The 14,705-nt window shown below is 38.9% G+C and overlaps 1 protein-coding gene across 5 annotated transcripts in view; it reads right to left on the bottom strand.

Moving 5' to 3' along the window:
- Nucleotides 1–2: 2 nt before the first annotated feature.
- kidins220b (kinase D-interacting substrate 220b) overlaps nt 3–14,705 on the bottom strand; it is a 34,893-nt gene continuing 20,190 nt past the window's right edge. For 3 of the 5 annotated variants that reach the window (XM_041805046.1, XM_041805047.1, XM_041805045.1), the window contains exons 24-29: nt 13,041–13,276; nt 10,943–11,062; nt 6,397–6,534; nt 6,222–6,320; nt 5,628–5,858; nt 3–4,915 (exon numbers count right to left, since the gene is read on the bottom strand). In XM_041805046.1, coding sequence (XP_041660980.1) covers nt 3,707–4,915; nt 5,628–5,858; nt 6,222–6,320; nt 6,397–6,534; nt 10,943–11,062; nt 13,041–13,276 — 2,033 coding nt within the window. In that variant the 3' untranslated portion in view covers nt 3–3,706. The remainder of the gene's footprint in view (nt 4,916–5,627; nt 5,859–6,221; nt 6,321–6,396; nt 6,535–10,942; nt 11,063–13,040; nt 13,277–14,705) is intronic. The other 2 variants (XM_041805049.1, XM_041805048.1) reach the window with 1 other exon arrangement.

Raw genomic sequence — 14,705 nt, forward strand, 5'->3', positions numbered from 1 at the left:
CATTTAACATCAATGTTTTATTTGAGTTCATGTTAGCACAGTAAATTCATATTTAGAGCTTCAAGGACTCAAACATGGACATGCAGATTTACAGACGACACACAAACACAACATCTCTGATACTGAGAACTTTTTTTGATAATTAACCTGAAGATGTTTTCTTTTAAACGTTCATTCTTAGGTTTTATTTTATTGTTCTTAAAAGTTTTCATTATCTGTTTAATTTTAAAAACAATATTTGAGGCAACATGGCATGCAGTGATTTGTTCTACTCTTTGTTTTAATTTTTGTTTTTCATTTATTCTGTAATAATTTGGCACTTATCTTTTCAATCCTATGAAAACTTTGCCCAATCCTGTTCTTTAATACTCGATTGATTGGTGAATTTATTGACCAACGGATCAATTTAAACCTCAGTATCATCTCTGTCTGGACTTCACAACATATCAACACGATCACAGATTTGTTCGTTCGGCTCTTTGTCACAATAAAACGTCACAAAAACACTAAAACAGTGATGCAAGTTAATAAATAATACTGACAGATCAGCAGCGTTTTCACACACTCAGCATGGTTTTACTTTACCTTGTTTTAACAGCGTCAGAAAATATACATTCACATTTTTTCATTGGAATTTTCTTAGAACCCTTTGTTTAATCTTTTTAAAACAATGTTTTAGGAAAGTTGGACACTTTTAGATTATATTTTCAGAGAATAAAGTCAGAATGATTGTTCAGTTGTAATCTAAGCATAAAAACCAATGAGGGGCGTTCAACCACAAGTATTTTAAAGGTCAACATTTCATGGACTATACTGTCAAATGTCTCATTAATGTGGATGTAAATGTACGACTTTAATCAGCATTGTCTTGTAAAATAAGACGCTTTAAAATTGCACCCATAATCCTAAACAAATTCCGACTTCATTGACTTTAATCTTGTAAAATTAGGACTACTATCTGGCTTTCCTTTCATAAAACTACCACCATAATCTTGTTATAGGGCAACTTTAAGCTGGTAAAGCCAAGACCATGATCTCATTGTACTGCAACTGAAATCTTGTTAAAATGTAACTATAATCTTGTTAAAAATTTCATTTTTAATCTTGCTAAATTACAGCTTTTATATTTTAATGCTCCCTTCAATTTTGACCTGGTGAATGTGATTAAAAAACCCAAACAGAACAGCTTTGAAATCAGAGCTGAGTGTGTGAGAAACTCAACTGCCTTCACAATAAAAGCACAGCAGCTTTCACAATAAAAGCACAGTGAATCTTAAAGTTTCAACCATGTCCAGAATTAGTCCTTTTTTTCTAATTGTAAGTAAATCATGACCTTGTTCGAACTTTTCTGATGTTTTTATGAACTCTATACGATATTTTCAAACATCTACAGTAAAGATTTAATCCTGCACACGTCTGAATGCTGACATCTGATTGGTCGGTTTGACTTCAGTTTTAGAGCTTCATATTAAATTTATTTTCATAATCATTAATGATGACATTTTAGCAGCACAAACTGTTTAACCTTCACAATAAAATGTCCAGGTCCTAAATGTGAAACCGCCCTGGTTGTTTTCAAATTAAATAGATTTCCTTTGATAAAAGTCTGATTTTATTTAAATATTTCTGATCAAATTTTCTCTGATTTTAAGGTTGTTTTTTTCTTTAGCTGTGTTTTTAAACTTCCAAAGCATCTAAATATTTAAACGTTGATTCCTGGAGACATCACAACATCATCAACATGCAGCGCCTTCACGTTACAGTCACGTCTCTATTCCACTCCTACATATTTCTACTGACTAGGTTGTTTATTTATCATGCAGCTAACTGAACACTGATTAACTGATCATAGCAAAGACAGAAACTACAACAACACAGACGGCCTCTTCAAGCCCACAATTTAGTGTTTTAACATCGAGAATATTTGAGTTTCAGCCTAAACAGGAGCTGACCCGTGATGTTTTCTCCACATGTAAGAGGTAAGGTTGTCATTTTTTTAGCTTTTAACACCAATTTTTAAAATTGCAATCTGCAAGTTTTAGGGCTGTCAAGATTAATGACATTAATCGCAACTAACTGAGACCCATAAGTAGTAGATATTTTAAATTGTGATTAATTTCATGCTTTATTGTTTAATCTACCTGTAAAAGGAGGTCTGTATCCAAACAGGAAGTCAATTAGCCTTAGTTTAAGACAGTAGAACAATCCAGAATGACTAATGGTGTTTAAAAAGGGGTTGAAATTATGTGATTAATCGCAATCAGCCACAATTATTCTGAGATTAATTGCAATAAAGCACAGAAATTCTAAGATTAATAGCAGTCAGTGGTAGAAATTCTGAGATTAATTTCAGCGACTCCAGAAAAAATTGTAGATTAGTCATGATCAACCACAAACATTTCTAAGATTAATCACATTTTACTACTGAAATTCTAATGTGTATCACAACAAACCAAAGAAATTCTGAGATTAATTGCAGTCAACCACAGAAATCCTTAAATGAATCCAATTTTAACTATAGAAATTCTGAGATTAATAGCATTCAAAGATAGAAATTAATTGCAGCATCTACAGAAAAACTCAAGATAAGTCACGATTAACCACAGAAATTCTAAGATTAATCAAAATCAACCCCAGATAGTCTGAGATTGACTGCAATCAACTACAGAAATTCTGAGATGAATCACAATTAACTACATAAATTCTGAGATTAATTGCGATCAACCATAGAAGTTCTGAGATTAACTGCAGTCAACCACAGAAATTGTGACAAACCACGGAAAGTTAGAGATAAATAATAATCAATCACATAAATCCTGAGATTATTAGTGTTCAAAGATAGAAATTCTGAGATTAATCGCAGGATCTACAGAAAAACTCAAGATTAGTCATGATTAACCTCAGAAATTCTAAGATATATCGCAATCAACCCCAGAAAGTCTGAGATTAATTGTAATTAACTACAAAAATTCTGTGATTAATCATGTTTACAATACTGAGATAAATTGTGACAAACCACAAAAGTATAAGACTAATAATCTGAGATTAACTGGGTTTTACTACAAAATCACAACTGACCACAGGAATGCTGAGATTAATCCCAACAAACCACAGAAATTAAGAGATTAATTATGATTTCACACAGGACTTCCAAGATCAATAGCAATTAACCAAAGAAATTCTCAGTTTGGTAGTGATTTAAACGCAGAAATTCTGAGATAAATTGCAACAATTCACTGAAAGGTTGAGATTAATTGTGACAAACCACAGAAATTCTGCGATCAACTAAAGAAATTCAGAGGATAACTGTGATTTACAAAAGAAATTCTGAAATCAATCATGACAAATCACAGAAAATGTATCAATCCCAATACACCATAGGAATTCTGCGATTAAAACTGCAATTAACTACAGAAAATCTGAGCTAAATCCCAACAAAACTCTAGAAAACTGAAATTAATCTCAATTACCACAAAATTCAGAGATCAATCTTAATTTAACTCAGAAATTCTGAGATTAATCACAATTAACTTCAGATTTTCTGAGATATCAATTGTGACCAACTTAAAAATTCTGTCATTTACTTCAATAAACTGCAGGAATTTAGAGATTAGTCTCAATTATAAATTGTAATCTTGACAGCCCTAGTTCAAACGATTTGTTTCTGCAGACCGTCTCCTGATGCTTGTGGTTGACCACGCTGAGCTCACAGGATGCTCTCCCGCTCCTCGCCAAAGGTGACGGTGTCTGAGGAGACGGTGCAGATTTCAGGCGGGTCTCCGGGTTTCAGCCCCCTCTTCAGGTGGACGACTCTGACGTTCTCGTTGTTCGGCCCAGGTCGGGTGGCGGTGATGGAGGAAGTGGTGGAGGCGGTGCCGGAGGTCGGGGAGATAATGGCGTCACTGGAGGAGGAGGTGGTGGAAGAGGCGGGGTTGCAGGAGGAGGAGGTGGAACCCTCTGCGGGGGGGCGTGCTCGGTTGGCGTGCTGGGCGTTGGTGTTGTTGTTGAGCGTGACGTTACTTGGCGTGCGGTTCAGGTTGAAGGACTTGGATGAGGGCCAGGTGTCCTCGGGCGAGCTGGCGAGCAGGCTGCACTGGTCTTCAGAGCAGATGGACATGCGGGCGACGGCCGGGTCCTGCAGGCCGCTGAGGCTGCTGGGAACGCCTCGCTTCCTGGCCTGGCTCTCTTCATCCAGCTCGATCAGGTTGGCCCTCTCCAGCTGGGACAGGTCTGCCTCTTCATCCTGCAGCGAGTGGTTTGGTGAGCTCTCGTTGGAACGCACGCCGGAGTCGGACGAGTCTTTCTTATCCAACATGGCGTCTGACAGGTAGTCCTTCCCCTTCAGTGCCAGTGATCCTCCAGGGAGTTTTGGGTCAACTGGTTTCTTCCCGTCTTTGAGCAGCGGGGCGTTGTCAGACTCCTCGGACTCTTCGTCATCACTGGTCAACTTCTGGTAGCGCAGGCCGCCCGCCGCCTTCAGCTTCAGGTCAGCAGCGCCCTGGAACAGCCCGCCCCTCTCTGCTGAGGTCTTGCGGGTCAGCAGAGATTTGGATGACCCGTGCTCGCCCTTCTCATCCTCCTCGGTGATGGGATCTAAAGCATCCCCATTGGCGGAGAAGTCGGTGCTGTCAGCGGGTGGTTTGGCGCTGCTCCTCTTGTTGAAAGACTTGCGTGCATCCTGCTCGCTGCCATCCTTGTTCTTGTCCTCTGATGATGATGTCATAAACTGACCCGGCTGTGGTTGGACAGGTCGCTCCCCGCCACCGCCACCCATCTCCAGCTGAGCCATCTGGGCAATGTACTCCTGGTAGGCATTGCGATACTCGGCCTGCTGTTTGTCGGTCAGTTTGGCGATGTCGTTGGATGACTCCTGAGAGTTCAGGCTTGTCATGCTGGCGGTTCTGTGAGCGCCACCCTGAGGACAGACAGAGAACAGCAGAAGACTGAGTTTACCGCCATCAGATGGCCTAAAGAGAAGCCGACCAAAGAAACATAAGCAAATTAGCAGCTTTTATTCTGTTTATGAAAAGATGATGCTTAATATTCATCAATGATCTTTTACCAGAAGTAGCAATGATATGAGACTATAAGAGCCACAGATTGATTAATTGATTTATGAATGTTGGTCATCAAATCTCAGACCTTTGGAGGATGTTTTCCTCACCGTGTATCTATTGGTCCAACTAATTAAAATGAGAGATAACGAGTGTAAGGAGCTAATATAGGAAATCAGTGAGTAATGGGATCCTTATTCACAACCTTTTCTAAACTATGAAAGTAAAGTTCAAGTGCTTGTTGACAGGGATTGACCAACACAAAACTATTCAAATACACAATTCCAAAAAAGTTGGGGCACTGTGTAAAATGTAAATAAAACAGGATGCAAGGATTGCCAAATCTCATAAACCCAAAATTTATTCACAATAAATGTGTTGCTGCCATCAAATTCAAAATTAGCTTATATTTTCATGAAAAAGCAAGAATTTCTCATTTTCAACATCTGATATGTTGTTTGTGTTCTACTGTCAGTTAAATATGGTTTATGAGATTTGCTAATCATAACATCCTTTTTTTTATTTACAATTTTCTCAGTGTCCCAATGTTTTTGGAACTGGTGTTTTATTTACCATCCACTGCATGTTCCCATGTCTCGCTGGCTCGTCCAGCCCTACGTTGCTCAGCTCCTCAAAGCTCAGGTTGAAGCTGTACATCGGTGAAGCGTCTGTGTTGGCGGCACCGGCGTGAGGCGGAGCCACAGCTCGCCTTCCTGTCTCAATGTGACCGCCCACCATGCTGCCCTGTTCGCTGGCGACTTCCTCCTGCAGCACCTGGCTCTCTATGAGACGCATGTCCAGAACCTGCAGAAAAGAAAGACAGTGAGGTATAGGTTAAACATCCGTGATGCATTTTTGAAATCTCTTACTTATTTGGGATTAGTAGGACCTGATCAGCTACAGTATTTCTAAAAAAACATGAAGTCCTCATATGAGGACAGAGGGTCTGTTGTACTGTGTAACACCGTGAAGACACCATTGAATGAGGCTAACAGGTCTAAGTTCAGCAGAATTAACAGTAATGCTGCAGATATGATGTCCTCATCATAAAAAAATATGATGTCCTCATTTGAGGATGGTTAGAGGTTAAATAACTTCATTAGAGAGTAAAATGAGGACACAAAAACCTTTAGATGACAGAGCATTTCTACTCAAAGGTGGACTAACCGTGGCTCTGAAGAGCTGCCAGTCTCCAAAGTTCATGTTCATCTCCTTCTTCAGCTCGTCGATGTTACACTGAGACAAAACTCTGCCGTTAACGTTCGCCTGAAAACAACAAAAACACCCGTTATTATTGCTCTTTCAACCATTTCCTAATTCATGTAGTTCTGCACTCACTGACCTTCCTGATCGTGGCGCTGTACTGTCCCATCATGCTCTGGTCGATGCCTTCGATCTGTCGCACGCGCTCACAGACGGCCTCTGTCGTCATGGAGCTGAGAAGGATGGCGGGAGTGCCAGACACCACAGAGGCCGAGCCCTGAACACAAACGATCACAGATATTAATCCCAGGACAAAAAAGCACTTAGAAAATGTGTTTATATTCATATTTGTAAAGTTTTAAAACTGTTGGTGAGAAAAAGTCAGCTAGGACGCACAGGAGACAACACACGGGAGAGAAACACACCGGCAGTCGGAAAGGCTGGCTACACACAAGAGGATTTCAGGCCCGGTTCATGGGCTGGTCTAACTGACTGTCCAAGACTACAGTACAGATATGATTATGTTACAGCTCCTGACTGAATCAGCCACCTGAAACCGAAGATGTCAACCAGCCCCAGGATTCTCATGTCTGTCGAATCTCCACTGTGAAATCCTTACTAGCATATGTGCTGACTCACCGTTAGGCTGGATCAGAGGATTACGATGCTAAAAATCAGTTAAAACTGTCCTTTTTTCCTAGTTTTCACATTTTTAAATCTGTCAAGATCTGAAAATTGTCTCGTGAACAGCCAGCCAAACAATCATTTTCACTGAATATCAAATTTTAAACAAAAAATTCCTACCAGATCTTCACTGGCATTTAAAACCTACCTAAACCTAAATTCATCCAAAACCATTCCCTATTACTTTTTCATGAACTTGTCTTTCTTTTGGGCTCTCTGTCATCTTGTCATTATGATAAAACTGACCAAAGTTAAGCGATGATAAAGCCTGAAGGAAAATGTCTAATAGGAACATCTAAAGAAGGTAAAACTGATTCTTCTTGATTAATGTTTATTTAAAACTCTGAATACTATTTTATGTCAAGTTCTTTATAAGCAGAACGAACAGTCAGTATTTGTGCCACATTTTGTGTTTACTTTTCTTTATGATGCTTTCTTACAGCGTGTAGGCAGGGACCTGTGTGATGTGAGGGGCTCAGTGAGGAAGCAAAGGGTTAAAAGGTGCCAAAAGGTGTTTAATCTACTCTATTGAAGCTACAGGCTAGTTCAGGCAGGCAAGGTGCATGCTGGGAGTTGTAGTGGGCTGAGCACTTCAGAGGGTGTTAGGCCGTGCCCCTGTTTGTACCCCGTATTTAGATCCATGCTGGATATTCAGATACCAAGTGGAGACATCTCTGCAGGGCTCTTTGTTTATCACCGTTAGAACTCCTCGATTATGATCATGATTATACTGATCAATATGGGATCACGATTATTAAATATGTTTTCTCACTATTTTTGATTATTTATCAAGCTTAAACATCCTCAACACATGAATACAAAAACATTGGCTGTGCTTTTGAGGTAGTGATGATATACTTCTATGTGCAAAATATCAACAAAATTTAGTATGAATGGTAAAAACCTACAAACAAAACAAGTGAAACACAGCATGCAGGGTCAGAGAATTTTCCAGCCAACAGATTTTTAATTTGATATCAAAACTCGGCAGTTTCCCAATTATTGTTGCAAAAAAGGGGAAGAAAATATGGAAAACCACACCCCTGACCCTTTCAGGCAGTTCAGTTTAAATAGAGCGGTGCTAACCTGAAACGCCAGATGGATTTGTTTCACACATCCATCTGGAAAACCTTCCATAGATGGTGTTCAGGAAAGGGCAGAGACTTCGAAAAAAACTCAGAGAGTGATTGGATGGACATTCTGTCACATCTTTATGGGCCAATCAGAGCAACAAAATACGTGAAAAATACGTGAAAATACGAGGAGTAAACTTCATAGAGAACTACATAACGTGAGCCATGGCGACTGTAGACATGCCAGTACACGACTTTTTTCATTTTTGAAAAGAAAACAACTCACTGCTGTTCCTTGTTCTTCTTTTAACGAAGAAATGTCATCAAGTTCTGTTAAACTGGCACTTTAGCAGCATCCACGCTAATGTCTTCTGCCATAATTGTACCGGTCTCTTGTTGCTGCTTGTCAACATCACGGCTCCGCCGCGCCTGAAAGCACTGCCCCTCGTCGCTGATAGGTCCTGACACTTTCTAACTGGGCCGAAACGGTTCAGATGGGAGCTTTGAAAGATGGATTCACCAGTGAGAAACACGGAAATGGGTGAATCCATCTGCATTGCAAGGTTAGAGTGGTGCATTTTAGCACTTCTGGTTCCTTCATCTGAAAGTCTACAAGATTTTTGACTGAGTTTACGGTTAAATGCCTGAAATAAGGTCAGTGGTGAACACAAGCTCAAGAGAGTACGCCCCCAGGTTCGGGGCTAACTCCCCACATAAGGTCATGAGAGAAAAATTCGAGAACGGCTTGTTTTAGCACATTTTTTCTGAAAGGTGAGAGGGAGGGGATGGATTTTTCTGGTACTTGAGGGGATTGTGGACAGGCCAGAGGCACATATTTTTGTTAGAAAAGTCTGAAAAGTGATTTTTGCATAATACGTCCCTTTTAAATGAGACAGATTTCCCATCACAAGGACCAGAGAGGGCAGACATCAGCTGAAGGAAACTGGAGTAAGATCAGAGTTTAAAGTGCTAAACCATGAACTGTTCTGAACCAAAGAGGACATACACGAGCGTTGTGACACCACTCCTCCAGGCTTTAGACTGATGCTATCATCCTAGCTGCTCATGTTAACATTAGACTGTTCAGTCTCCTAGGAAACATGGTTATTACTGCTAATTCTTCACATATTGTTGTTATCATCATCACTGAAATTATCTGCAAATCCCAGAAAATCAATCAAGATGGATTGGTGGTCAGGGCAGCAAGAAATGTGCAAATCGTGAACACCGGCGCTGAAGTTTAGTCATCTTGGTATCTGATTATCCAGCATGAATGTTAAAGCAAAATACAAACAAGGTCTAAGAGTGGGAGCATACAAGAGGGGGAATAAAGGAAGTGACGTTAGGGAGGGTTCAATACCTGGTTCCGTTTTAAAGATGAACCCTTATACTGCAGACAGACAGAGACATAGACAGACACACAGACGAGTGAGGAATGAAGCACAGCTGGAGAGAAACATCTGGAAAAACACGGAACACTGATGGACAGCATGGAGAGAGGACAAAGTGAATTTTCCTTTTCCTGGTTTCAAGTTCAGATCATCGGACAGGAAGGAAGAAACCAGAGACAGCTTTTTCAAAGAAGCCCCGAAAACCAGAGAAGAAGAAGATAAAGGGGAAGAACAACAAGGAAACAACAGAGTAGAAGAAAATGCAGAAGAAAAAGAACCAGGTAGAGACCAAAGAGGAGAGGAAGAGGAGGAAACAGAAGAGGATGAAGAGGAGGAACAACAAGAGAAAGACTAAGAGGAAGATCATAAAACAAAAGAAGAAGATGAAGAAGCAAAAGGAAAATAAGAGGGAGATGATGATGAAGAAGAAGAAACAGAAGAGAAGAAGGAGGAAGAACAAAGACTGAGAGGAAAGAAAAGAAACAAAAGAAGAAGAAAAACAAGAGGAAGATGAAGAAAAGGAAGAAGCAGAGGAGGAAGAGGAACAATTTGAGGAAGACTAAGAGGAAGGTAAAGCAATAGACGAAGAAGAAGCAAAAGAAAAACAAGAGGAAGAAGAAGATGTGGCTTCCTACACATTTTTAAAAAACAGATGTCGAACAAAAGGAGATAAACAAGAAGAGTAAGAGGGAGAAAACAGGAAGAGGTAGAAGGAAAAGCAAAAGGAGTAGGAAATCAAGAAGAGGAAGGGGAAAAAGGAGAAGAGCAAGAAATGGAAGAAAGAGCGAAAAAGGAAGAAAAAGAAAGAGAGAAACAAGAGGAAGAAGGAGGAAAAGGAGGAGGTGAGCAAGAAGAGAAAGAAGGTGACAAACAGGAAGCGGAAGAAAGAGTGAAAGAGAAAGGAGAAAAAGAAAAGAGAAATAGGACAAAACAAAAAGAGGAAGAAGGAGCAAAAGAAGGCAAAAAACAAGAAGAAGACCAAAAAGAATAAAAACAGAAAAAAAAGACCATAAGACCAGGAACAAGGGAAGAAGAAGCAAAAGAAGGAGAAAACCAAGAAGAAGAAGAGTAGGAGGAGATGAGCAGAGGAGGAGCAGTGTTTCATGTTAACAGCAGAAGAAAATCAACCTAATCTAAAAGCTGGTGCTCTGATTTTGAATGTGATGTTTAATAAAGAAAACTTACACATAAAAGAAATAGTGAAGAAAGTAAGTAAATGTTTAAATTTGAAAATTAAACTAAGAAATCAGTCCTTAGTTCAACTGAAGTTTCCTTCTTCATCAGTAAAGACAAATTTAATCAGCGACAGAGTGAAATTCAGCAGGAACATAAGATTTTCTGTTTCCTTCCCTTTGATCTTTCTCTTTTGGTCTTTTTTTCTTCTCTGTGAATAAATCAGACCGGGTCTGTCATACAGTCAGTGAAACAAACAACAATAAGAACAGATGAAAGATCAAATCATGAATCACAGCATTTCATCCATGAGTCAGTAGTTATGATCCTCTGGAGCTCTGGTTCACGTGTGTTTTATACTCACGGGTGTGACGGCGTCCCGGCTGAGGGAGTTTTTGCGTGGTGGGCGTGGATGGAAGTATGATGTGTAGGAGGTGGCCACGAGTGGGCGGGGCAGCTGGTAAAGGTGATGGGGGAAATATGGCTGAAGGGGAAGGGGGGGGTAGAAAATCAAAATTCATGGAGATGATTCAACGAGAAACAACAAGAAGGAAGCAACTTAAAAAACATTAAACGGTGAATCTGTGCAGGTCATTTTAGTCCGTTTTATGAATCTGTAAAGGAGGATGATCGATGCCGTCAGCTGGCTGTGGTTCGTCTTTATGAGATGTTAGCGATGCTGCTGTAACTCCTTGATCTATTTTAATACTCCTCCTGATCTGAGGCGTGGTTGTGCTCAAGTTCACGGCATTCTGTCACCTTTCCTGCTTAATGTGTACATGAATGATCGTTCTGAGCTGTTAAAAGCTTGTAGGACTGGATGTTTGGTGGGTGACAGACTCATTAACCCTCTGATGTATGCTAATGACTTGGTCGTCCTGTCACCTTACACTGCTGGCCTACAGCAGCTTCTCAGACTCTGTTACAGTTATATTTAAAAAAATGTCATAATTACAGTAAGAACCAAAGACCATCAAAAGCGGCTCCTTTTGTTTTAACCCCTTAAAGCCTGTTGTATCATATTTGGTACATACTTTTATGATACCTCTATCTAACCAATATGATCATAAATTACTAAAAAAAACTCCTGAATACAATCAGAAAAATTATTTAAAAAACGCCCTCAAGTGGATTATCAGTTACCAAAAACACCTGCTGTATCAAATAAGGTAAAAAAAATATATTTAGTAAATTTCATGGAAATTTTGATTTTTTTGATTTCAGTAGAAAGTGAAATATACATTTCAATTTCAAAAAATGAATATTTTCTGGCAATAATTTGTGTTTTCAGGCTTTTTTAAAATTATTTTATATTATTTATTAAATATATTTTTAAATTACACTTTTGCCGCTTTACACCAATTTGGCCAAATTTTAACACATTTTTGCCACTTAAAATCAATTTTTTTCAACTTTTAAACCCTTTCCACTTTTTTTCTGCCTATTTTTGCCACTTCTAAACCAATTCTTGCCACTCTAGTGTTGGCTCTGTTGACCCATTATTGCAACTATTAACCCCTCTTTGCCACTTTTTACACCACATTTCACAATTTGATATGCCCATTTTTGTCAGTTTAACCCATTCCTTCTAATTTCTGCCTCAGCTAACCCTTTTTTGAAAGTTTCTGTGAATTTTCATCCCATTTCACTAAATTTCCACCTATTTTTGGCACTTTAATGTCATTTCAGCCACTTTTTAATCCCGTTACCACTTAATATGCCTGTTTTTGCCTCATTTATGCCTTTTTTTGGTTATTTTTGCCACTTTTATCTAATATTCAGCAATTACAACCCATTTCTGCTCTTTTAATATCCAATTTCACCACCTTTTCCACTATTTTTTTGCCATTATTAACCCATTATCAACGTACTTTAATTCCGTTTTTAACAAAAGGATTTACATTTTTAAAAGGGCTACTTGCTACACAAATTAATCAAATTTTGTTTCTTTGTTAAGAGTGGTTATTATTCAGGTTAAATATAAAATACCACAGCTTAACGTTACAATGGACCATGATTTTGTTTGGCTACAGTTTGGCTGGGCCCCAGAAAGTTCTCCCATTTTTCCCCCCTATTGGACGGCCTTGTCCACACAAACTATTCTTGAATGTGCATGTCTGTGTTCAGCCACCTTCAGGTACGGGGGGGGGGGGGGGGTCCCTGGCACATTTATTGTGGGGTTGTGGGCTGAAAAGGTTGAGAGCCACTGGTTTAAATGACTGCAGAGATTCAACGTCAGCACAGAACAACAACAAACACAAATGATAAAAGGTGAAACAGAACCAGGTGAGCCGCCGTGTGATGACATCACAGACTTACCTTCATGTGGACAGTCAAGACGAGTCGATGTTTGGGACTAAATGTGAGCTACAGCTTTAACAAAACCTGAAAACTGCTCAGAGTGGGCGTTTACGTGTCACTATGAATGACATCACCAGCCTGTGGGCGGGGCCTGAACTCACCCTGTTGTAGAAGGGGTGCTGCGGTCCAGCCATGCCGCTGTAATAGCTGCTGTGAGGCTGTGGGGAGACTACGCCCCCTGCTGACTGGTTGAAAGGACCGGTGAAAGAGGCGGATGGCGAGATCGCTGACGACACTTGAGAGTAGACGGAGGTGGGGCGGGGCTGAGCCTCCTGCAAGGGGAGAGGGGGGTAGGAAACCCCGCCCATGTTCATCTGCTCACGAGCCGCTCGAACATCTGGAGCAGAGAGTCAGAATTAGAGAATGTTTATATCAACGTTGATAAAAACAAGTGTGATGAACTTTAACATATTTGTAAACAAATTAACAATTAACAAAGTTTAATATTGATTAACTGTTCAAACCTTGAGATACAACAGCAGCAACACAACTAGCTGAGGTAATTTTGCAGTGTATCTACCTGCTATGATCTCTTTGACTTTAGGGTGGTTTGTATAATAACATCAGTGGTATTTACAGCTTCTTTGCTGTGCATTTACCCCTATAATTTCCAATTTCTCAGAGGAGTATTTGTGGTACTTGTAGCATTTTTTGCACCTTAGCTACCAAACACCATACGATCATGTTTGGAGCAGTATCAGTAATTTTCCAAGTTTTTTTTGCAGTGTATTAATCCACTTTAATCTTCTTTTTATTTTTACAGTACCAATGAGAAGTATTTATTTACCCCCTCTGATGTTTTACTCTTTCACTGATTTTATAAATCAATCATGGTCAATTTAATTTGATTTTTTTTTAACAAAACAAACCTCTTAAATGTCAAAATGAAAACAGATTTCTACAAAGTAATGTAAATAAGATAAAAAATATATAAGCTACAAAAGTGACTGCATAAATAATAACCCTGTTTTCACTTTAATATTAAAGAGTTTTTTTTTATTTGTTTTTAGTTTAAAAAATCAAATTATATTGACCATGATTAATTTCTATAATCAACAAATGAGTATAACATTCAGGGGGCTGATGTAATTACCTGCTATAATTACCTCAACCAAGGAGGTTGTGTTCAGTTCAGTAAAATGCTATTCTCTCCCTTTGTCTGGTGAATTCAGGGGTGTGTTTATAGTTTTGTTGTGATCTAGTTTACCCTTTATAACAGGGGTGTCAAACTCAAGGCCCGGGGGCCCGCCAGATCACATCATATTTTTGTTATACTGTCCCACCAGTTTGAGGTCTGCAGATTTCCTCTAGAATAAAAATATGAATTTAACATTGATGAATCTAAATATCCTTCATAAATCAAAAAAACTTTAAAAGTTAAAAGTAAATATAATTGGAAAAAGTTAGGGATGTGGGAAAAGAAACTGATTTGTGTTTTCATTTCATGCTTTCAATTTCGCATTTCAAAATTCTAACTTAAATATCTGATTTTGTATTTTTATGTCATTTTTTAATTCATACTTTTGACTCTAAATCCCATATTTTGAACTTTTAGACTCTCAATTTAAAACTGAAACTCCTATTTTGACCTTTAAACTCATTATTTTGACTTTTATCTTGCATTTTAACCTTTTAATTTCATAATTTGGATGTTTATTTAAGATCTTGCCCTCTTAATTTCATGATTTAAATATTTTCCTGACATTTTGATCTTTCATCTCCTTTGACTTTTAATCTCATATTTTGAACTTTTAGACACATAATTT

This window comes from Cheilinus undulatus, linkage group 14, assembly GCF_018320785.1.
Source record: "Cheilinus undulatus linkage group 14, ASM1832078v1, whole genome shotgun sequence".
Lineage (NCBI taxonomy): Eukaryota > Metazoa > Chordata > Actinopteri > Labriformes > Labridae > Cheilinus > Cheilinus undulatus.